The sequence below is a fragment of the Meleagris gallopavo genome, chromosome 1 (assembly GCF_905368555.1).
Source record: "Meleagris gallopavo chromosome 1, MGAL_WU_HG_1.1, whole genome shotgun sequence".
Taxonomy (NCBI): domain Eukaryota; kingdom Metazoa; phylum Chordata; class Aves; order Galliformes; family Phasianidae; genus Meleagris; species Meleagris gallopavo.
In genome coordinates this window covers 14,145,303-14,169,484 of record NC_139404.1, presented here as the reverse complement: position 1 = coordinate 14,169,484, position 24,182 = coordinate 14,145,303, and the positions used below count along the sequence as shown (strand labels likewise).

General features: G+C 38.6%; 1 protein-coding gene across 2 annotated transcripts in view; it reads right to left on the bottom strand.

Annotated features, from left to right (window-relative positions):
• Positions 1 to 24,182, bottom strand: part of PRKAR2B (protein kinase cAMP-dependent type II regulatory subunit beta) — an 83,532-nt gene that overhangs the window by 52,213 nt on the left and 7,137 nt on the right. For both annotated transcript variants that reach the window (XM_085217240.1, XM_085217231.1), the window contains exon 2: positions 3,785 to 3,820. In XM_085217240.1, the coding sequence (XP_085073366.1) occupies positions 3,785 to 3,820 (36 nt within the window). The remainder of the gene's footprint in view (positions 1 to 3,784; positions 3,821 to 24,182) is intronic.

The following is a 24,182-nucleotide window of genomic DNA, read 5'->3' as shown; positions in this document are numbered from 1 at the left end:
GCAGCTTCATTTAGGTTCTCCTCGGTCTTTTAGAGTCTAAAAGCAGATGTGCAACTGAAGTAACTTTATAGAACAACTTATTTCTTAATTAAAGTGATATTATACATTTGTAGAATTACACTAGCAAAAGGGAACAAATGGCCTCAGTAAATGGTATCTACTAAACATAAACTTAAACTCAGTTGGTAGCAAATCTGGGCTTGTTTTGCTGCATTATTCTAAACTCCTGCCAATACTTACTGAGATAATTTATCAGGTTATCTATCTGTCAAGATGGTGAAACGCATAAACCCAATGCTTCTGCTAACATGCAGAACATCAGCTTTCCCAACCCTTGGTATCTCATATTTGGATAGACAGATCAAAATGAATGTAATTCATAGAAAAAGCATCTGTATTCAGCCATGCACCTCTGGGTTACCTCCGCTTGTTCATTAACTTCTACAGTATTTTTCACCTAAGGAACATACAGCCTTCCCTTCCACTTCATACTGCCTCTACTAACTCCCATCTCCTTTCTTCCCATCCAAGCCTCCTGATCACTTCAACATTCTTCTCTCTTTAATTTAGTTCTCCAGATTTTAAAAGAAAAATGAATGAACTTTCAGCTGTCTCATTTTTCATTCTTACTTTAGATGTATTGTTAACCTCTGCTCCTTGCTAAACTCAAGTAGTTAAGACTGTGATATCAATTCCTCTTTGCGCATAGCTAGAATAACATGGTGTTTCATTAACCAGCCTGCAAGTAGCTACCTCATCAGCACCATGGTATACATATGTGTATTTTACGTATAGAACACACATTGTATATATGCAAGCATATGCAAAACAAAGAGAAGACACAATTAAATAAGTCAAATTTTAAGAACTGAAATCCAAGAGAACAAATCAACCCTAGCTTACTTATTTCTTTATCCTCTGGTACATAATACACTCACAGCATGTTAGCAGGAACAGCTGTTAAATAATAAATACCTTACTACATTGTTTTCTGCAGGTGCTTCAGCAATTAATTCCTGGCTGCTTAATTTCAGACTTAGTTAGGAAAAATAACTGCATCTTATACCATCAAATAAAACACGATAGTCCAAAGAGTAACAGAAGTGTCAAAGCTAAGAGAGCCACCATAGAGGATTACTGCTCTTTGTGAAGAAATCCATGTGATGTGGATTCTCCCTGATCACTGAGGGAGCTCACAAAGCAGCTCTGAGCAGAGCTGTCAGGGCACCATTGCTAAGGGTATTTATCCTGATGTTTATCCTCACCTGGTGTCAGTGCATCCACCACCATCAGTGGCAGCCCAACTCTTTTCTCCATCCCATCACTGATTAAACAGCCACCACTGCCACTGTTTTGGATGCAGTTATTTGGGAATTCCTGCATGGGTCAGTGGAAATCCAATGGAAATCAACACACTGAGAACCCCTGCATTTCCATTTTCGTTTAATCAATGTGCCCTTGGGCAGCACAACTCCTGGATCCGTGCAGAAGGAGGATCAGCCTATGATCAGAGATGTGACACAGGCAGGGAGCCTAAAATCACGCTCTCAGAATCAATCTGCTATATCACCACATCAGATGCCACACAGCACCGCACGCGACAGCACTGAACACTCACCACTAACTTGCAGTAATGTTCATCAGAAGCACATCTTCAAAAATGCCTCAGAAACAATAAGCTCACACATTCTAAATTTTAAAACAGTTCCCAGCTAAACAGCCTAAAATTAAGAGAAATCCATATCTCAGGAAAAACCTTACTTTGGTCAGCCTCTCATTTCCCAAGCATGAGAATCAACTTAGATTACAGAAAACTACTAAGTATTAAAACACAGCTACTATCTGGGCTTTATATTTGCTAAGTAATCGTGATTACTTTAATGTATTCAATCATCCAATTTAAAAAGGTAACCATCTAAAAAATAGGACTATGATTGAAAAAGTTCCTACAAAATATTTGTACCATTAGCATGGTTTGTTTCAAATTTGTCCTTTTATGTACGAAGCTTCTCGAATACTAAATATCTATCAGAGATGTACAGTGTATTGAAGAACTATCACCTTTCATGGACTTTCTTGTTTGCAAAACAACTACTTTGACAATTAAAAGCTGCCAGAAACTGAATAAAGTAGAGCATACAGTGGACTCCAATATTACCTTGTTGCAGCTTAAAGCTAACTCACACGATTTACATCTCGACCACATCGTACAGTTCATCCTACTACTCTGAATAAGGTAATTCTACTCTTTCTCTCCACGAAAAGAACAATACACAGTAAGTAGTAACTGCCAATAGAAACTACTTATACATGTTCCCAGTAAGTGTGCAAAAAATTTCAGACTTCTCCCATATTCTTAATTTCCTTTTAAAGGAACATTAAAAATATCTTTTTTTTTTTCCTGAGCAAGTACTAGCTATTCACACAAACTCTTCTACTGAAATGTAAAAGCTTATCACACATCTGTTACAAAGACTGCATTCATTAAAGTCAGCTATCAATCAGTCACAGTAAGACCTTGCTTAAAACATTCAATGTGATTTGCATAAAGCCCTGCTCACTGAATGTTAGTTGTAAATCATTCCTTTTGTTTCATGCTGCAGTACCTTATAAGGTATTATCAATGCCTAAAACTGTTTGTATGATAATATTTGGAATTAATCACTCTCTTAAGTGTGTGCTACATACACTACATCCAAATCCTGCATATTCGAGCCACCATTTTTCTATACAGTTCCATAGTAATCCTTAGCGACTTAATATTTTTATCTTGACAGAACTACCTGGCTGAGGTTGCAAGCAGAAAAGCCAGAAGTCTGGCTAGACTTTCTGGACTACAGACTACAAACTTAATCACATTTACTGAAAATGATCTGCAGTTGAAAATGAAGTGTTTTACAGTCAGATTTCAAACTGAGTTGACAAGGAACAGAACGTTTCTCCCATTCTGCTGACTCTAAGACTGTAATGAGCTGACAACATTGTGCAATGACTTACACATCTCGCTTTCACATTCACAGGATAAACAAACAAGCAAGAGTTAAGTTCCAGGCTTCAAGCTTCAGGAGAGCTAACTCAGAAATAGGAAACCTGATGGCTGTGATGCAGAGGGACAATAAGGAGAGACCAAGAACATTAATTTTTAATGATACATAATGTGGAAGGATCTTTTACATGTTGCAGCATCTACTAGGTGGAGGTAAATACTCCTCCTCCTGAGCTGGCACCAACCAAACCCATCTGGAGAACACAGAACAGCACCAAGCTAGGCAGGCATACCCTTACAGCAGAACAGAAACCAGCAGGGCAATACTATTTCAGGACCTGGTCTGATGGCTCTCCAGAATAGAACAACACATATACAAACCAACCCGCTTCTGAAAAAACACAGAGGTTTTAGCCCAGTTGCATATTTGCTCATCAGATGTCTGCTGAATTGCTGTTTCAGCTATGAGGTAAGATAGACAACACTGCATCAGATTACATTCAACTCATGCTTCCAAAGTTCAATCCCATTTACAATAGAATTAGCCTTTTTAAAGGAAAAAGGAAAAGCATAGAATTTTCATAAATTCCACAAGAAGGCGGCTTCAAGCAAGCTCAGTGATCTGAAACCTTGCCTACATTTTCCAGTAAACTGTATAATGAATTTGAGGCAAAGCAAGGTCAGTCATCTTTGACAAAATCTGATTAATGTCACTTTATATCTTACATGACAATGACAGCCTGTGTTGTGTTCCAGCTGTGATGTGGACCAATGAAACACGCACATTCACCAACTTACCTGACGCCCGCCTTGTGAATCGATTTATCACTGGAGCTGAAAGAAAACAGAACATTTCAGTTAGATTCTTTCTATAATAATCTAACACGCTTCACATATAACAATGTTATACTTTGAGTAAAAGTGTGGCAACTAAAAAAAAGTGATGAGCAATTATTTGTAAATCTTCAAAGAAATTCATGCTTACTTCATGTACACTTAAACTGTGAAGAAGTTTTGGAAGAGATAGGGTAGCAAGCAATAAACTTTCAAGGCTATTCTCAGCTTTTTCAAAGTTTCTTCATGGAAACATTTATTGTTATTCATGACTGGTTGAGAAATTTTTAGGTTTATATTTCCTTTTTTTTTTTTTATTGAGCACATAGACATTGGCATCCTGCAAATAAGGATGGATTAAAAAGATGCAGAAACTACTTATACAGAATTTACCTATAGGAAATCCAGCAATAAAGATATCCCCACACATCAAAAAAACTACAAGCAACTAATTTGCAATTCTACCTGAAAGACAGACTTTGATTAACTCTTAAAAGCCTTCAGGTAATACAACATCAATGCTAGCTCTAATCTGTCCCCCAGGCCATGTCCTTCCCCAGCTCCTCAGAAAACTCAGTGTCACAACAAATAAACACTGTCTAATAGTGCTATCTTGGAACACCTCCAAATACATGCTGCACACATTTGGAATCAGACTCCTCTCTCTTTTCCAAGTGGAAGGGACCACAAAATCCATCTCAGAGCACACAGGTCTGCGTTCTGCCTCCATGTCATTTCCAGGCTTATCAGCTTCTACAAGAACTACTAGAGATGCAATAGATAAAGGTTCATACATTTGGCCTTCCAAATACAGTCGTCAGACTGCTTATAATTAGTATAAAACACTGGTCTTGAACTCTACTTTCATATGATAAACAGCACTGGAATAAAGAGTGAGAAAAAAATCTGAATGACCTAATTTCAAACATGGGCAACAGCTTCATTAAAAATGTATGCTCTTACAGCTCTTATTAATATTCAACCTTAAAAATTACTCTCAAGGTTTACATGGAATTGAAAAATATTGAACTTTTACAGCTCATCCCTATTAATTTTACACAGATGTGAAGCAGCCTTTCTTGAAAGTTTAAGGCAATATTATGGAGAAAAAATAGCAGAGACAATAACAGCTTGAGATGCAAACTGACTTTTTGTTCCTCTGGGCAGAAGAAACTAGAGCAAAGATACAAACTCTGAGCCACAGCTGCAGATGGTTTTGCAAGCATATATAGCAGTGATGGGTCCAAGTGGCAAGAAATGCACTGAGAAATCCAACTACATTGGCTCAAAGTGCTCTACAGGAGCAAGGAAACCTCCTGTGGATAAGCAATCACCAACCTTGAATACATGTGCATGTGAACAAAATGGTACACAAGATGTATGCATAACCAGTAAGGTCATTTTTAACCTCAATTTCTGCTTTTTTAGATATTTAGACACATCATTAATTGAGCAGGCACCAGATTTTATGCAACTACTGTTTTGCAATAGACAAAGCCATCTGATTCCTCAAACTGCAAAAGGAACAAGGTTCATTTTGTCTCTAGGGTTAGGTCCACTTTAATTTCAGGACACCGCTCGGGTCCTCCACCATCAGGCTGCTGAGCCGTTACCTCCAGTGTGTACATCAGCAGCAGTTCTCAGCAGATGTGTGCATCTAAAAATATATTGAAATCTGATGTATTTCTAACAAGAAAACATAAAATTGTACTGTCCTCCCACTAAAAAGCCTTCCTGGAACTCAGGGATGATATTTTAATTTGACTGTCAGTTCTACACATCATCCACAGATAGGAAGATTTAACTCCCCTAGACAGCCGCCTCAGCATATTTTACCAACACAATAAATAATACAACTCCCAAAAATAGACACCTAGCACCAAATCACATCCACTGGAGACTCCTCCTCTCTGAAACAAGTCACTAGGACGTCAAAGGAACTATTCATTTTTCAGCTACTTCCAGTTGCATAAACATTTGAATTCACCAAGAGATTTACAATAAATTTTAGAATTTATTTACTCTTAGGAGGAACAAAAAAAAAAAAAAAAAAGGAGAAAGAAGTAACAGAAAAGAATGGTAACAGAATCTCAGAACCGTGGTAAGCAGCTATTTCTGAACATCCAGTGTTCAGAAAGCAAAGGCTTTCCCTTCAGATGAGGATTTTGTGAGACTCATCCAAATGTCCCACTGGGAAGATTGGGAGCAGCCCCCCACAGTGGTTATTTAGCAAGCTCAACTCCTCTCTGTAGCTTGTGCTGCAAATTACAATCTACTTTTGCTGCCCAGAAAGATGGGCACATAAGCTAATAAAAACGTAGCAAAAATTCACAGCCTGGAGAAATTTAGCTGATGTTTTCACTACAAAGTAGCTGCACGATCAGACAGGTAGTTACAATGGCTGGCAAGATAAGCTGACCAAGGTGAGCAGAGGAGAGATTAACAAGAACTTTGTTGCAGATGTAAAATAGTATTTTGTTATCTTTTCAGGTCATGAGGAGCCAGAAGCCTCGGCTGAGAAAGCAAAGGACAGACCAGGAGCAGAGATGGTTGCTGTGGGCGGACAGGCAGTGCGCCGGCTGCTGGCTCCACAGGCTGCGTGGGGCCACACCGAAGCTGCTGGCCATCCACCCCATGGATTGCAAAACCTCACTGTTGCAAAATGTAGGGATTTATTCTAACAAAGGGTAAATAGTATGTGAATAAATCCAGAACATGTCCAGTGACATCTGATCTTTAAACTTAAAGACTAAGAGGGAGAATGCTGCACCATGACCAAGGGATGCAATTCTAAGCATGGATGGTCTTGTTCAAATGCACGGCGTTGCTCCAACATCCGACGCCACTGATCATATTCTAATTTGTCTCAACCACAATCCATTGCAAACTTTCAAAGAGGACAATGAGAAAAGCCAAAATTAATAATAATAATAATTCAGAGATCTATATCCAGATGAAAATATTATTTGAAATTGTCTAAGTTATCAATCCTCATGTGACACACTAGACTAGTTTTGCTGTCAGTGCTACATGATGAGAAAACAGCACATCTAAAATGTTATCTGCTGGTAACTGAAATCCACTTTCACCAATCCTCATTCAGATGGCTATACAAAAAGCACAGCTTTTACAGCATTTTGGCAATAGAAATCAAGTAAGTGAACAGAAATAACTGATAAATGATCAAAAGAGATTGAAGAGTTTTAGTATACTTACTTAGAATACACAGCATTCAAAACATCAACTTGCACAAAGACTGCAATAAAAGTATTTCCATCACTCAATAACTGTCTAATCACTGCCTTTTCCCCACTGTCTATTTCACCATTCATATTACCTCTTAAGAGCATTAAGAATTCATCACAGCAGTGCGGTGAAACAGACAACAAAAGCATTTCGATTTTGCAGGTAGAGAATATAGGAACAGGATTGTTGGGGCTGTTCACAGAGCACCAAGAGCACAGCATCTATGCTGAGACTCCCTAACTGGGCACCCTGCCTACAGCTAACTTGTCCTAATAGTGCTGAGTGCCCCTTTTTGCAGACTCACAATTTCAGTGCTCAAAGCAGAGTTTGCTCAAGAAACTGTCAGAGATTTTTGTGTCATGAATGTCACCTGGAATAAGCAGCTGAACACACTGCAGACGTCAGACACACAGCCTCCCTAGGAAGTCAGGGAGCGTCTGCCTGGGATTTAACAAGGGGTTATGCTTCAGCACTGACATCTGCAAGCTAGCTGATAGACAAGTATGGGCTGGTCCCAAGCAAGTGCCAGTCCAGGCTTTTCTGTACAAAGCAAAAACCGCTCTGAGTGGTAAGGGCTGACAGAACATACGAAGTATTCCTGTTTTGTGAATAAAGTCAGCCTTTAGGGCTATGGCCTGTCACATCTGAGGGCTTTAAGAAATGTAAAGTGTGAGTTTTTCCTCTTTTTTTTTTTCCTTAAAAATAATAATAATAATAAAAGGGGAATTTATTCTTTTGACCTGTGAATATATTACAATATTACAAAAGCTGCCCATAGAGCTGTGGGTGCCCCATCCCTGGAGGCACTCAGGGCCGGGTTGGACGGGGCCCTGGGCAGCCTGAGCTGGTGGGAACAGCCAGCCCACAGCAGGGTTGGGGATGGGTGGGCTTTAAAGTTCTCTTTCAACCCAAACCATTCTGTAATTCTATGAAATTAGAGAAAATACATAACAAATCCATACCATATAGGTCAGTATATTCACTAAAAAATGCATTAGAGCTGAAACAACTTTAGAATCACTTTACAAAGCTGCTCTCCCTTCTCTCTTCAGACTCTGCCTGGTACACACAATGACAGCACAGGGAAATGCCTCAGACAAAGGAGGGAGTTGCTGGGTCACGGGAGAATTATTCTCATCTCCCCTTGGTGAAAGGCCATGATAACTGTGACAGCAATAAGAAGCAGGGATAAGTCCAGAGAATACAAGCAGTATTCAGAGGATGAGCAACCCTTGGTAGGTAGATACAGCACAGTTTCCTAAATAAATGCAACTCAACAGAAAGAGCAATATTTTAATGATAAAACATTGGCAATATATTCTATTATATCCCTCAAATAAATACTTCTAAATAATGATTATTATTTTTTAACTAGTAAAAATAAATTCAAGACTAGCACATCAGTTGGGCCCTTACTCAAGGCAAAATGGAAATTCCCAGCCATACAAGCCCACAGTGTAAGCAGCCCTTTGTCTAAGAACCTGAAAAGTGAGGGAAGAGCACTGCCATCTCACTTTCTCAGAACCAAACCTCAGCATGCAAGGAGAACTGTACATCCACTCCAAAACACTGAACTTCATTTTGAATGAAAATCCACAGCTCCTCAAAGCATAAGATGTGCACATGGAGGGACCTGCCTGTGTACAGAGATAGGAGCTCTGCACAAACAGATGTCCTACAGCACTGCTGCATAACCAGAGGCAGCATATGCATACACGGGCATCCATAAACATAGGCATGCTGCAGGCAGTAAGGCACGAGGGGTTAAATGAGTGCTTTCAGGGAGTCCTATAGGTAGAGGCTGAGAAGCCAAAATGAGAATGAAACACTGCTATGGAATTGGTATTTATGTGCTACTGGGAGGGAAAGTAGTTATGTCTGTTGCGGTATCCCAAGATAACTACCCTCCCTTCCTTTTTTTTTTTTTTTTTTAATGGCATCTACAGATTTGAAAACCCCCTGCACCACAACATAGCACTAATTATTCCTCTCTGAAGACATCAACACATCTGTAAAAACAAATACATATACATAAATAACTAGAAACCAGAATAGCGATCATATCTCCATTTTTATAATACACAACCTGACAGAAGGTTGTATAGAAGAACTCCTAAAATGCAGTTACTCAAAGTCGAATTTTGCAACATTCATTGGCTCTGCAGATGATTTAGCCTCTTGCCATTTTTCAGTCTGGAAAATAATTTTTATTTCACTGTAGAACAGCTTCTCAAGAAACTGGGGGAAGCGTTATAGTCAAAATAAGTTGAAAACTAGAATGAAAAATTGCCTTACACTCCTTGTGATATGGCTCTGGCGCTCCTACTTCCAGAATGAAGCATTAGAGCAGTAGCACTGACCCTTTCCAAGCCCATTGCCATGCACTTCCAAGGGCTGTGCAGGATTCTGCAGTTAGGATAACCTTTGAAGGAAAGCATGGTGAAGAACCAGGCAACTATTTTTATTCTTACAAGTTCTTTGAAGTACGTAACCTATAGTAAGTAAAAAAATAGGCTTAAAAAGCATGGAAGAGAGCTGCTCTCCTTTGCACACTTCAGTCCGCATCCATGCCATGTCTCCCAGGCAATGTACACAACTTGCTTGATCAAACTGAGACTAACACACAAACTCCCTCACCTCACCTCTTCCTGGTGACTGCACAGCACAAAGCCACAAAGCAGTTCTTCAAATCCAGAAGCCTAGCTTGAGAACTATTATCAAATAAAGGCTCATTAAAATCTTTGACAAATTGATTATTACAGTGTCATTGCACAAAAACACAAATTAAAAATACAGATAAATACCTCAGTCTTTAAGTTGCTGAACATGAAAACTTATTTTGTATATCTACTCAAAATGTACCTTTGCAGTACCAGAAAAACAGCAACATTTTAAATGGCCCCTGAAAACATTCAATAGAGATTCTAATACACTGCTTCAGTGCTTTTACATTACTCCCAGGTTATAATTAGCATTAATTTAAAAAACATTTGTTTTCAAAGTGTTGCTACAGTATGAAATTGTACCCAGAAATACCAGTGGAATAAATGCATGTGAGACGTCAGTCTTCCTACAACGTGCTCCAGTCTATGAAAACCCAGGCCTTCCTAAAGAGCCTAAATCCAAGACCTGAAGCACTGCTTTGAACACCAACAATCCTTTTTTACTTTCACCCTCTGCTTTTGCACAATTTACCAAAATCCCTATTTCTGCCTAGCAGAGTCAACTGCTGATTATTAATTTCTTTTAGAAGGCATTATCACCATCCCCTCACTTGTGGCACTATCCCCCTTCCCTACCTAAGCAATTTATCCTAATCTTCAAGACATATCCTGCTATAGCCACAGCATAGTTTACAACTGCCACTAAAGACCATCTGATATATAATGTCAGTAATGTTTTTATCTTCTTACCATCTGTAAATGGCTTTTTTCCACTTGAAATTTCATGAGCTATTTTAAGAATATTATGGTTATTTGCTTTCTAACACTACAGCGTAGGCGTTTAGATCCAATTTCATGTTCTTTTCTGCTTTCTAATTTTGCTGCCCGAAGCATATTTACTAACGTATGCAAGTTCCCTGTCAGAATGGGAGAAAAACAGGTCATCCTGCCAAAGCTCCACAGCAGCCCCCAGCACCAGGGATGGTGATGCTGCTCCTCTGCAGAGCCAGCAAATCAACATTTATGTCATCAGCATCTCACAAGACATGAATTACTCACACCTGTCTTCAGATCAATATTTCTACCAAGCTGCAAGCTAGACAGCCCAAAATTTTGCTTAAGTGACCCATTCTCCTGAATTCTTAAGTATCTAACAGCTTCCCTTAGCTATTACACTACTGTGCCTTGGGAGCTCCATTTCACAAAATTTCAACCTACTTTTTTTTCTTCTTTTTTTCCCTTTTTTTTTTTTTTTTTTTTAATTCTCTTGACAATACCTGCAAGTTTTATTTATTACAAAGGAATGAAGTTGCAACCTTGTTGCTGGCAGCGGGTTGGGGATGTTGTGGCTGTCAGTATTCTTCTCTGAGGGAGTACATCTTTGTGTGAGTTTATAATTATCTCATCTATTTTATAAGGTTTAATGATGATGAACATAACTGATTTCTCCCCGTATACATTTACACCATCTGTGTTTAATCGAATATCTCAAATTTTTGAGACACTGGTTTTCCCCCTATTAATCATGTTTTTGTGACTTTGTCACTAGATTATTACAACAAATACTACATGGGCAAATGCCATTAAAACTGTCTGAAGTTAAGATTTTATACAAAGTCAGCCTGCATGGCAGAAATCTCCACTACAAAGTACACTGATTAAAAAAAGGAATATACGAATATGTATAATCCACAACCTGCATCATCTGCTTTTTCATTTACTGGTGAAATTTAAGATTTTAAATTTCATGTTTAAGAACATTACATACTTAAGGCGAGTTTCCCATGCATTCATGATATTCATTCATTCACAGCTGGTCCTAACTAAAACATACAGCTTTGTTAGTTTTCAGAGGATGAGGCAAAGCACATTTTTGTTACTCAGCACAATAGAAGAAGTGGATGGAAAGGCTTGACACAAACCAGTGGTGCTGAGAGGCGCCCATGCAGATGCTCAGAGGGCTGGAGCATCTCTCTTATGGAGAAAGGCTGAGGGAGCTGAGCTTGTTCAGCCTGGAGAAGAGAAGGCCTTATTGTGACCTTCCAATACTTAAAGAAAACTTATAAACACAAGAGAGACCAGCTTTTTACACTGTTTGATAGTGAAAGGACAAGAGGAAATGGCTTTAAACTAAAAAAGGGGAGGTTTGGTTTAGCTATTAGGAGGAAATTCTTTATTCAAAGGGTGGTGAGCTGCTGGAACAAGCTGCAGATGCCCCATCCCTGGAGGTGCTCAATGCCAGGATGGATGGGGCCCTGGGCAGCCTGAGCTGGGAGGTGGCAGCCAGCCTATGGCAGGGATTGGGGCTTTGGGGCTTTAAGGTCCCTTCCAACCCAAACCATTCAGTGACTCCATGATGCTATTAAAGAAAAAAAAAAAAAAAAACAACCTAAACTCTAAGTGTTATTGTCTGAATAGCCTGAATATTTTAATGAGAAGAATGGCACTGAGTCTGTTTCAGTAGATGTATCTATGCACACACATTCCTGTAGCTCTCTCTCAGTATCTAGATAAAAAAATAGTCATAATTCATGAAGAGAAGCCTCTCAGTTGTTCTGTCCTCATTCCAACCACATAAATGCCAGCTCCATCAGAAGTTTGCTGATGATAATAACGGCAGGATGGTGCCTTTTCACTTCAGCACCCTGCTGAAGCACCCATCCCAGCCCATGGGCAGAGTACATCGCCTGTCTCCTGCTCAGACAGCTCACTGGTTTTCCAGCCTCCAAACAACACCCTCCCATCGCCAGACAAACTAGCTGTTGTCTGGCAGCCAGCAAAAATGTGCAGTGAAACAAGCACATTCGAAGTCCCCAGTGTCCTCTGAGCAGCTAGGCACACATCCACCAGAGTGCCTCAATGCGATGGTAACACCTCAACAGGCACAGGACCCACAGATCAGTATTTCCCAGATTGGGTTTGTTGGTGTTCCTTTTGTTTTTGTAAATCCTTGAACTGCTAGAGCAGCATAGACCTGGATAACACCAGCAATATAAAAGCTCGGGCTAATAAACTAAAATGTTGAGATTTTAGAGGTTGAGACAAAGACTGAAAAGGGAGAAGAAAAAAAATATCATTGTTCATATATGTGCAAAGTTAGATTTCTACAAGCAGCAGTAAGGGATTACGCTGAAGCATAACCACCCTTCACTGCACTAATTTCCACACAAACCTCAGGCACCCATGCAATGTTTGCAAGAGTGAGTGCAGACATGCAGGACAACATGCAAACATCAATCCAGGGAGAAGGTGGGATTTAGACTCGGCTGTAACAAGAGACACCCACCTCCCTGTCATCCAGAGTCACCACCCACATCCACTAGACTACTGACAATGTACTGACAAGATCTCAGGCGTGGTTCGGATTGACTTTGAATAGCCAAGAAAAGGGCTAAAGAAAGTCACCAAATAATAGGTTATGGTAATATCTAAGCGACTCCACAAACTTCCACAGGTTTAACACTGAACCAGCTGCATGCTGGCCTGTCGACACTGCATCAGCAATTCAGGTGCATCATGATATTATGAAATCTGCAAGCCAACAGGAAGACTTCAGGCAGTGGCAAAAATGCATCAATAACAAGCTACCACGAGTTGCAATAAAACAAATTACTGTCCTTTCTATCGATAAAGACTCACTCAAAGGAATACCATATAGTGATGTGATCCTGACATTAGTGCCTAAAAAGCAAAATACTTTAATGTATTTCCATCACCCATAAGCATAAGGAGTAAGGACCTTACAACTGGCTTCTCCTGAACTGCATAGCTGGCCATCATCTCCTCTGAACTGAAGAGGTAAAGAAGAGTGGAAGCCAAGGATAACTAGTTTTGTCCTTGTAGTCAGTGGCTCATGTCAGGTTCGTATTGAATAAACACAGGGCAAGTGCAATGAGGATCCTATCTCCATGATCATCACCCTCCTACATTTAGATATGCCATAACACCTCTTTTTAAAGGTTCTTTTTCCAAGGCTTGCAAATGGGAACAATTCAGAAGATCCCCAAAACACCCCAGGGTTATAGCCCAGAATATATAGAACACACATAGAGAATGTGTAGACAGCTCAGTTGCTCGGCATGGAGATTCTGTGTCCTGAAGGTAAAATTTAGACGTATTGATACCAAACTCTGTCACTGGAAGCTCTTTATAAATCTCCCTGTTCTCAAACTGCCTCTTGCTCTCAAGTCAGTACCTGTGCCTTGAGGACGGAGACTTCAAAATCATATAACTCACTTCTCTAGAGAACAGAGAGGTCAAAGAGATCCTGCAGTTCAAACAGAGTACATGAACATGTAAACAGTTTACGTCTCCTCTGTCCCAAACCAACAGACTTGTGCAAGAGAGGTGAGGTGTGTGGAAGGAAGCTCCAGATACCAGTTTACCTCAACACTTTTTGTTTTGTTTATATGAAACAGGGATTATTGGTAGCATCTGAGCAGTGCCTACAAGCAGGGGGCTGTTTAAAATACAAGTATCTACCTACTGCCATTTGCTTTCTTTTAACTGCAGTACCAGCAAAAGCATTCTATGAAACAACTTAAAACTTTACATCCCATTATTCCTTATGGCTACATTACTTCAGAATAACATCCAGAAATTTCTAGTAATGGCCGTAAGAATTTTTCAGTTCTACTCCATTTTACTCAATAGTTCAGGCAATGTTTGAAAAGTTGCATCTGCTGTAAGCAAACTTCAGCAGCACAACCACTTCCACTCCCATTTCATTCTGTTCCTGGCTAACAAAGCTTGAGAACACTGCCTCAACTGCCTTCTGTAACTATCTGTGAGATTCCTGTGTAGGGCCAACTTTCCATGACTCCTGATAACTGAGTTTTGCAGCCAGCCATATGCTGATTAATCATTGGGCAAGGAAATAACACATGGTACGAAATAGCAGTCTGCTACCAATGGTTCAAGAAATAACCTAAAGTGCTCCCAGTTTGCATAGCAAAATTCCAATTGATAATGAAATCCACTGCCTGAAAAACTACTACAACTAGTTGAAATGAAATGTATGTGGTCATGACCCAAAGATCCCACTCCTCCAGACCCATCCAAAAAGTCAACATACATTTCTTCACATTGTCTACTTACAGCTACCCACCTGGGGTGAGAAACAGGCAGTAAACAGGGAAATATACAGAAACAGGGAAAGCAAGAGATGCTGACTATCTGGAGCCCTGCTCTGACACAAGTCATTAAAGAGAAAAATGACTCTGCTTTGGGGACATGAAAAACTCTTCACTCCGGTGAAGTGCTTCTTGTTCTGTCAGTGTACTCCCCAACCTCCAATGCCCTTCAAATAAATGTTTACAGTGGGTAAATAGCAAAAAGCAAGACTCTGCATCAGAAAGGGAGACACAAAAACTGAGGCATGAATTCGCTTGACTGGTTACACATCAGATCAGCAACACACACCTCTAGAAAGAAAAAGAAAAAGTACCCCCTAGGCAATGCTATGCTCCAGGACAAGCACTGACAGCTCTTCTCTTGAATCTAAGCCAATGTGCATACAAGCATGCCAAAAAGCAGGTAAAAAACCTGACTCTGACCTATTGATCTGAGCATTCCAGTATCCACAAAGGAGAAAGGTCAGAGCTGCTGTTTCAGATTACTGAAAGAAGTATGTACTACCATGAAGATGAAAAGGAAAAAAAAATAATAGTTTCTATAAATTATTTTTAACTAACGTTTTTTCCTTGTTTTCTTAACATTTTTTTTTTAAACGTGGACTACTTCATAAAATTTCTGAAATTAAAGGAAGCTCATCTTGATAATTTTAAGTTAAAAGTAATGCTTCTTCTACGTTGTCAGCATCCACGTTAGGTTATTGGAAGTGAATATCATAGAATGGCTTGGTTTGGAAGGGACCACAAGGATCACCAAGTTCCAACCCCCTGCCACAGGGAGCAACCACTAGGTCAAGTATTAGATCAGATTGCCCAGGGTCCCATCCAGCCTGGTCTTAGGCAGCTCCGGGGATGGGGCATCCACAACCTCTCATAGTAGCCTGTTCCAGCATCTCACCACCTCCTCAGCAAAAAACTTTCCCCTGAAATCTAATCTAAATCTCCCTTCCTTTAGTTTAACACCATTCTGCCTTGTTCTCTCACTATCTGCTCTTGTAGAAAGTTGATTTCCCTCATGTTTACAAACTCCCTTTAAATATTGAAAGATCACAATGAGGTCTCCCCACAGCCTTCTGTTTTCCAGGCTGAACAAATTCAGTTCCTTCAGCCTACCTTCACAACAGAGGTGCTCCAGCCCCTAAATCATCTTTATGGCTCTCCTCTGAACCTTCTTCAAAAGCTCCACATCCTTCCTGTGTTGCAGGCCCCAGACGTGGATTCAGTGCTTCAGATGAGGCCTTACATGGGTTGAATAGAAGGGGTACTACTGCTACTTTTTCTTTTTAAAAATATTTTGGAAGGAAGAAATAAAACAAAAAGTAATACTGAATTATTAAAAAAAAAATAAAAACAAGGACAACTTCAGAAAAAAACAAAACAACCAAAACCAAGCAGAAACTAGACAAACTTACACACCCTTTCTATATTAAATGTCTCTCTCTATATATTAAAGGTCTGAAAGTGACATTAATGTTAAGATCAACCAGAAGAACATACTGTTTAATGTATTTTTCTGTAATGGTTTTACAGCAGAAATAAGCAGAAATTGTGTCTCATAGAAAACTGGGTAAACAATCACATGTTTGTCTGCTCTAGCCGAGAACGGGCTGCTGGAGTGTAGCTGCCTGAGGCCATCTCCAGCACTTCCCAATCCCACAACAGCACAAATGACACATCCCCTTTGGGACAGCTGCTGGCCCAGCAAGAATTCTGTTAATTTGGGAATATTCTCTCCAGTACACAACAATATTATAGCTTCTAGTGCCCTTACTGGCACTTTCCTATGATAAAATCTGGAAAATTGCAAGCTGGCCAGATGTAATCTATGTAAGACATTGGCAAAATTTACTATAGCTTCTCACAGCTTTGTTACTGCTTTTATAGGCAACCTTTGTAGCCTAAACACATGGTGTGGACCTATTTTTTAATACTTGAGTATTTTACAGAATCTCAAGTTTTCAGCTTGACTATTTGGAAGTTGTTTTGAGAGGGGAGAATAAGCTAGGAAAAACAGATTTTGGAAAAGGTAAAGGGAATGAGAAGGCAGCGTTTGGGTTTTTTTTGTTTTGTTGTTGTTCTTTTGTATTAATTGGAGGACATCTACTATCTTCATAGGCTTCATATGTTTGCAAGAATTATTCTGGTATTCCAGTGCAAGCTGTTCAAAGGCACATAGCAAGTCTGTTACACAGATTTAACACAACTTATCTCCTCTTTCACAGCCCTACTTTTAACTGCTGGATTGTTCTTCATAGGATGATTATCTAGGGATGAGATTAGAAGGGACCGAACCTTACTTTCAGACCATATTTGTTTGTCTTGTGGATTTCATCTGGACCCAAAGAGTAATTAAATACATAGTCACTCTGAAAGCAATGTCTCCTATTTATTTATATGGAAACTGCAACAGTTCCACACCTTCGTTTCATATACGCTCCCATGTCAGACATCATTCTGCCAGCCTGCCCTTCTGCTGCCCTCTGTCACACAGCAACAAAATGTAATGGAGCACTGGCAGGAAGGTTCAGCTTCTACTGCCACCACATCAACATCTGCTTCTGATGTTAGAGGCAAACATCATAAAAAAGGAGGCATTACTTCTGGAGCAGGCTTCACAAAATTCTGTTGTGTATTTCCAAAGTATCTCTTATGATAGGTGAAATAAAGGAAATGTTACCCTCAGTTAGTATACTGCATCATACAAACGCATTTTTAAATGAGAATATAACTAACTTCTCACAGCCTAGGAGATTCATCAAGTTGGTCTGTAAAAGTAGACATATGCATTTTCTACAGTATATGGTTTCATAGGCCCTGCACGTGTTTCTGCGTTAAAACCTTACAAATTTGTGAAAGTATTACAGACAAAAGCTATCTAAATTTACAGTCAGGCCAATAATTCTGATTAATACATCTATTCCACAGTTCCAGAGCCAAATTCTCATTTTTGATACTAGAGCAAAAGGTCACTTGGAAATCAATCATTTCCATAAAATACGGAGGAGTTGACCACTAGAAAAGGCATATGTATTATTTTAAAAACTCAAACAATTGATTATCAATACATTTTTTTTCAGGTTGAGAATTATAATTAAACATGCTTCCTTTCAATACATTCATAAAAAAGGGACAGCTTTATTTGCACCACTGAATTTCAGCTCTTCCCCTACTTGGAATTTATAGGAGTTTTCAACTACAAACTAGAAGATTTCAACTTACTTTCCACTTCTTAAAGTACAATCCATTCTATGCATTTAATCCCCCAATACATAAGCACTGAAATCAATATCAAATGTAAACTGCACTCAGAGAAACTATCTTTATGAAACACCCTACTACTATAGAATTCATAATATACAGCTTGTGTAAGAAAAAGGAGTTTTATTTTAATGATTTAAAAAAATGTAATTAAAAAAAAAAACCAACCCTCTAGGACAGACTAAATTCATTCTTCCATCTTTAAAAAAAAAAAAAAAAAAAAAAATTCTACAGCTCTATAAACTATTTGTCCTGGAACGCAGAACACAAGTTAAACAATGTGAGTTCCTAGCCAGAAATAAATATAAAGTAGAGTTTCCGGCATGAATGCGTAAATCTTCTTGGCTCTGCATTTACATTTTCAAAACAGCGCTTGTGTTTACATTCTGACCTTTGTATCTTTTCCAAATTCAAACAAAACAAAATCACAAAGAAATACTTTTATTCAGCAATAACCAGACTCATCTTCTTCTCTGAGCAAAGGTTACAGTAACATCTAAGAACTGTAAGTGTAATAGCAATCAAGTTTCTACTCAATTTAGGAAGAAAGATTGCCCTTCCATAAAAACAGACATGTCCATTTTAATTAGTTTCAGCACAAACCATTTAAACACTTGAAACAAGCAAACGTCATTTCATTTTGCAAATGACAGACTGACTTACAATAAAGCAATTAATAAGGGCTAATGCAGAAACTGCTGTTATTAATCAGTGTCAGTAATAACTACCCAATTCAAGGAAACTGCTTCCTGCTTGATTTCTTCAGCCTTAGTTCACGGAAAAGTTTACACTATGATGCTATCCATTTGCTTGTTCCTATTATCTTCTGAACCTGCTGGACAATTTCAATTGAATTTAACACCGAGGAAAGTCCCAAAGAAAAGAACATCCTGCCAATTTGTGAACACTAACAGTTGCCACCAGAATGCTACACATCCTGAAAGATAGACAACAAACTCAGAACCGGTCAGACTTGTTTGGTATAGCAGCCAGCTAATCAGTATCAGGCAGCTCTGAACGGCAGCATGGGATGGTTCTGAGCCAGGTATTAATGTGTTGTCCTGAACTGCACACTGTAAGTTACTTCTAGGCATGTGTTTCCTAAATAACCTAAATGTTGTATGTACACATTAATGTAATACACTAGGTTGCTCTTTATGTGGTTATTTAAAGAAACAATAGTTACATGCCAGTTTGTATGGTTAGTGTTCTGCAGCCAGACTTACTATTTCTGAACAAGCAGCTGTGTATTGCAATCAGCAAATAAAACATCAAAATTTAAAAAAATAAAAGTTCCAAGGAGGAGATTGCAATAAATGCTGAGGTTGAGATATCAGATGGTAAAGTACTGATCTTCACTACACCCACAAATGGTAATGTCTTTCTCAGAAGTGAAACACGTCTTAGAAACAGCACAGAAAAATCCAGGCAGCTGAGAAGAAGTGAATGAAACTAATCCTGTTTCCCATCTGCTGAATTCCCCACTCCTGCAGCAGGGCTGGGAGCTCATAGGCCTCCAGCACCCCCCGGGTGGACAGCTCCAAGTCTCCACCCAAGGGGAGCACAGGGCCTCCCCAAAAAGAGCCCTGGTGCTGCCATCTCCCAGATGAATGGAGAATAAATAGCCCACTGCCTTAGGGAGAAGCTCCATCAGACTCGTTAGCCCATAGGACTGAAAGACATTCCTCCTTGTAATTCATTTGTATGCACTGTTTTGAATTTGTCAGGGATTCACACTCTGCGGTAGTACAACTTTTCCAGAATCAGAAGTAAAAACATTTTTCTAACATAAAAAGTGTGTTCCAGTAAGTATCCAATGAGGAGCACCAAGTACAATTAGTTGCATACAAGACATTGTAACTCGCCTCTTAGGAAAGGCCTGTACAATGACCTTAGTTCAACTTACCCCTAGATTGTCCTCTATTACCTGGTGACACATCTATAATGACAGCACGCATCAGAACAGCAAATCTCACCCTGCTTTCTTCGGACTGAGAAATGTGATCACACACATTTTTGTGATTTATCTTCCATTACTGTCAAGGAAAATTGCGAATAAGCTTTTATTTCAAAACAAGGAGAACTGATGTTGGCCACTAATCCAGTTTCAGTTTAAAAAGCAGGTCAAGTAATCTTATTTTCCATATTGCAAAAAGGAAAAGAAGGAAAACAATACTTGATATACTCTAACTGCAAGAAAAGGTGAAAAACAGGAGTGCTGCTGTATTTTACTATCTCTTACTAGAGTTCATTTCTTTTTCCCTCTCCTCTCAGTTAATGCACCAGAAGGTCCCTTCAGGGAAAAAAAAGAAAAAAAGAAAAAAAAAAAGATGGCTGAGAGATGAAGTAGGTTGCAGCCCACTGTTTTATTCTTATGCTTCCCATAACTTCATCAGAAAAAAAAAAGTAATCTACAGTGGAAATAGATCAGTGGCATCCAATTTTGGCATTAGCACGAATGTAAGTTTTTCTAGCAGTAGTTCACTTCCCTCTTAAGGAAGAGACAGTCCAAAAACTACCCAAGAAGACAGTCACAGAAGAGGACATACTAGTACTACCTGCTTGTTTGATTGGAAAATATTCCTTTCCCTCAGAAGCTCAAACTGTTCACTGACTGAGATTTCCCAAGATCCTGAGACTTCCCAGTCTCTATGTGCACCCCAAAGGCTGCACTTTTGGCAAAAGCAGTGATTTGAACAATGGAGCCAGAGAAAGCATGAAATTGTTTTCTTTCAGTTTTCAACTTTTTGAAACCATAACCTGAAATAATCACAGATAGATCAGGTTCATATGCCAATATATTCCACAGAGGCAACAGAATAGCATCCACTTAAAACAGCAGCTCCATTTTGTGTTATAGAAAAGCAAAAACAGAACAAAATACTTCTCTTTTTAATACGGATAATGGAAATGAATCTGTCTACTCCCACCTTAGCTGCCAGCAGTAGCTCATTCCAGTAGAAGGACTAAATTGACAGATTAGGAAGGGAGACATGCAGATAAATACTGAAGATAAATTTCCCAGAGAATTAAAGTTCGCAGTACACAAGAATAAATAGCCATCTATCTACTTTCGGTACAATTTTTTAATCTATATACTAACCATTCTACAATATTTCCTGTAGATTGAAGCAACAGGAAGGTAAAAAGACATAAGTCTACATTTAAATTACCCCACAAATGCTTAAATAACGTAGTGGTAAAGGCTAGATAAGTGTTTCTGATGTTCTGAATACCTACTAAAAAGCAATAGAGACGAATAGATTATCAGCTTAACAATTGGCTTTCAGGGAAAGATGCCCAAATACAACTCAGAGCTCAAAGGTATTGAATGAAATGGCTGTAAACAGAAAGTGGTATGCATTAAAAAGAGAGAAGGGGGGTGGGTAAAAGAAGAAAAAAAATCCAGAGAAAATGATCTCTATCCCTAAGTAGTACTAAAGAGACACATGAAGAAGCAAATCTGTAAAGGTATCTAGATCCTAATCCCTCAACTTCAATAGAAACTAGGAACAGGGGAAAAAAAAAAACGAAAAAAAACCACCCACAATCCCTATATTTTTCAGGGATATTATTGAGAATCTACTTTTTTTTTTAAAAAAAAAAAACCTATTCATGAAAAAGAAATGGTTTTATATGGACATATTTTCTGTAGTTCTAATAATAGATGTATCTGTAGTAAACTTTGTATTTTTTATGGCTGTAACTGTGACGAGTATCACAGTGTTTTGAAAGAGAACAAAAAATCTCTGGACAATTCTAGCACTGAATTAGACAAAGTTTTTTGTCATTATACTTTCTCACCTCTGTTAATCCAGGAATAGGGGTTTAATGTTGTTACTAGATTGCAGAGATTCATGCAAATTAATGTCAAAAATCTCAAAAACAAACTTCTTGATCAATCCATATTTCAAGTTATATTTGTCAGCACTTTTCACCAAAAGTGATTACTGCCATAATCGCAGTGTTCCTTAATCATCAATGAAAAACTGTTATGGCTGTAGGGAGGATCTGAAAGGGAACAGGATCAGTTGTGAAAGTAATGGGAAACAAATCAGGAGGACAAGATCACTGCAATGACAACATGCAGTGATGTGAGGAATCATAGGAAAAAGGCCACAATACTCTCACCACCACTCCAGGTGAAATTAATCCATACACTGCAACAGTTTCAAACTTTATTAATGCACTGCACTTGATCGTGTGTCTCACACTACCATTACAAACCCATCACTAAAACCAGAATGGGAAAAAGCACTAAACCTTGCAGCCTGTGCACTCAAATTAACAGGTCTGGATGCCTACACTGACTTACACCTTGTATCCATCCTGACAGCGAAGATTCTGTACATCTTTTATTTATAGTACACTGAGGCTTTGCAAGGAATGTTTTGTTTCCAGCGCTGGGCAAGGCTTCGTTTCTTCCTGTCTGGTATGTATTACAGCAGACATGTCATGTTAAAAAATTACACTATGAAGAGACTATTCGTATTTATAAGCTGTATCAGGAAGGGTCAATGCAGTTAAGAAGATCTTTGTAAAAGCAGGATGGTCTCTGGAACAACTCTGAACAGGAAAGATCACGTTACTTGCTTTCCTTTCAGAATCTATTTTATACCACAATTTTCTTGTCTCTCCATTAAATGAATCTTCTCACATTTACCAATTGACCCTTTTAGCCTAGCTTAGCAACAAACATTTTAGTCAAATAACTGGAACACTATGTCTAAGAAAGCTATTCTTGTTAGCCTTTATGCCCTAAGCTCTCAGCTTCAAATACTTGCTCTGATTACTTCTTCTTTTCTTTTTTTTACATTAATGTCATTAAGGAGAGCAATTTAAGAGGCAAACACAAAAGCAAAAAACACTTTCTGTTGTTAGGACTTGTTTTGTACCACTCTACCTTCCATCAGTTTGAGTTACAGTACAAAATAAGACAAGACTGACTAAATTTAAATCTGAATTCTTCTATTGTTTCACTCATTACTTCTTCCTTATTTTACTTGTGGTCTGTTAATCACTTCACAAGAGCAATGCTATCAGAGTGCCTCATAAGACAAGGATGGAAGCTGTCACATGGCTGCTGTTCAGCATGCTCTGTGGAGCTGTGCCTACAACCTGCAGTTTACCTCCTGCCCACTTCAGGCACCTTTGCCTGGTTAGATCTGCCTTCATTTCAGACCCCCCACTTCTTTGTGCAGCATGGTATCAATTAAAATGCCAAACTAAGCATCTGATAGACACTGGTCATTTGATTAACATCAGATTTTTGACATGGCCCTGAAACTTGTACATCTAGCTTACTTGTTAGATCAGTTTATATCTGAATTTATTTATTACACTCCCTAGCGACTGCAAACAGAAATTCTGTGAGTACTTCTTTTATTTTTATCACGAGATGCACGAAAGCTTGCAACAGAGCTCCAAGAATTTAAAAAAAAAAAAAAAAAAGAATTTACAAACATGAAGCCTTTCTTAAAAAAAAAAAAAAAAGCAATAAAACTGGTCAATTAGAAAAGTAAAAAAAAGTAAGAGTGAAGAGGGAATGGCTAGGGACAAACAATCTAGCTAAAGATTTCATTCAGTACTACGACTGAACACTAATCCATATGACAAAAATGTATTCTATAAAGAAAAAAATAAAGCTTGTAATTACTAGTCAGGATCAAAATTGACAGTAAGAACTTGGTGTTCAGTTCCATGAAGTAAACAAGTTATCATTTCTATCCAGTAAGTAAAAGGGTTCAACCCTGACAGGAGAGGGGCTGTCAGTACAAAATCTCTACACAAATCTATCTGGAATCAACCACTCCATCACTGAATGTCAAAGAAAATCAATAAATGTATATATTTTCCTTAGAATTATTGCAAGACTACTATTAATACCATAGCCCACATTTATGGTAGGAATACCTACTCACAGCTGTGCATACTTTAAAAAAAAAACAAACACATTTGCCAGGCGTATAACAACTCATGCACACATGGTCTTCATAGGGTTTTATGCACCCATAACCATGTAATAACCTAAAATATAAAAAGTCAATGTATTCATTATTTATA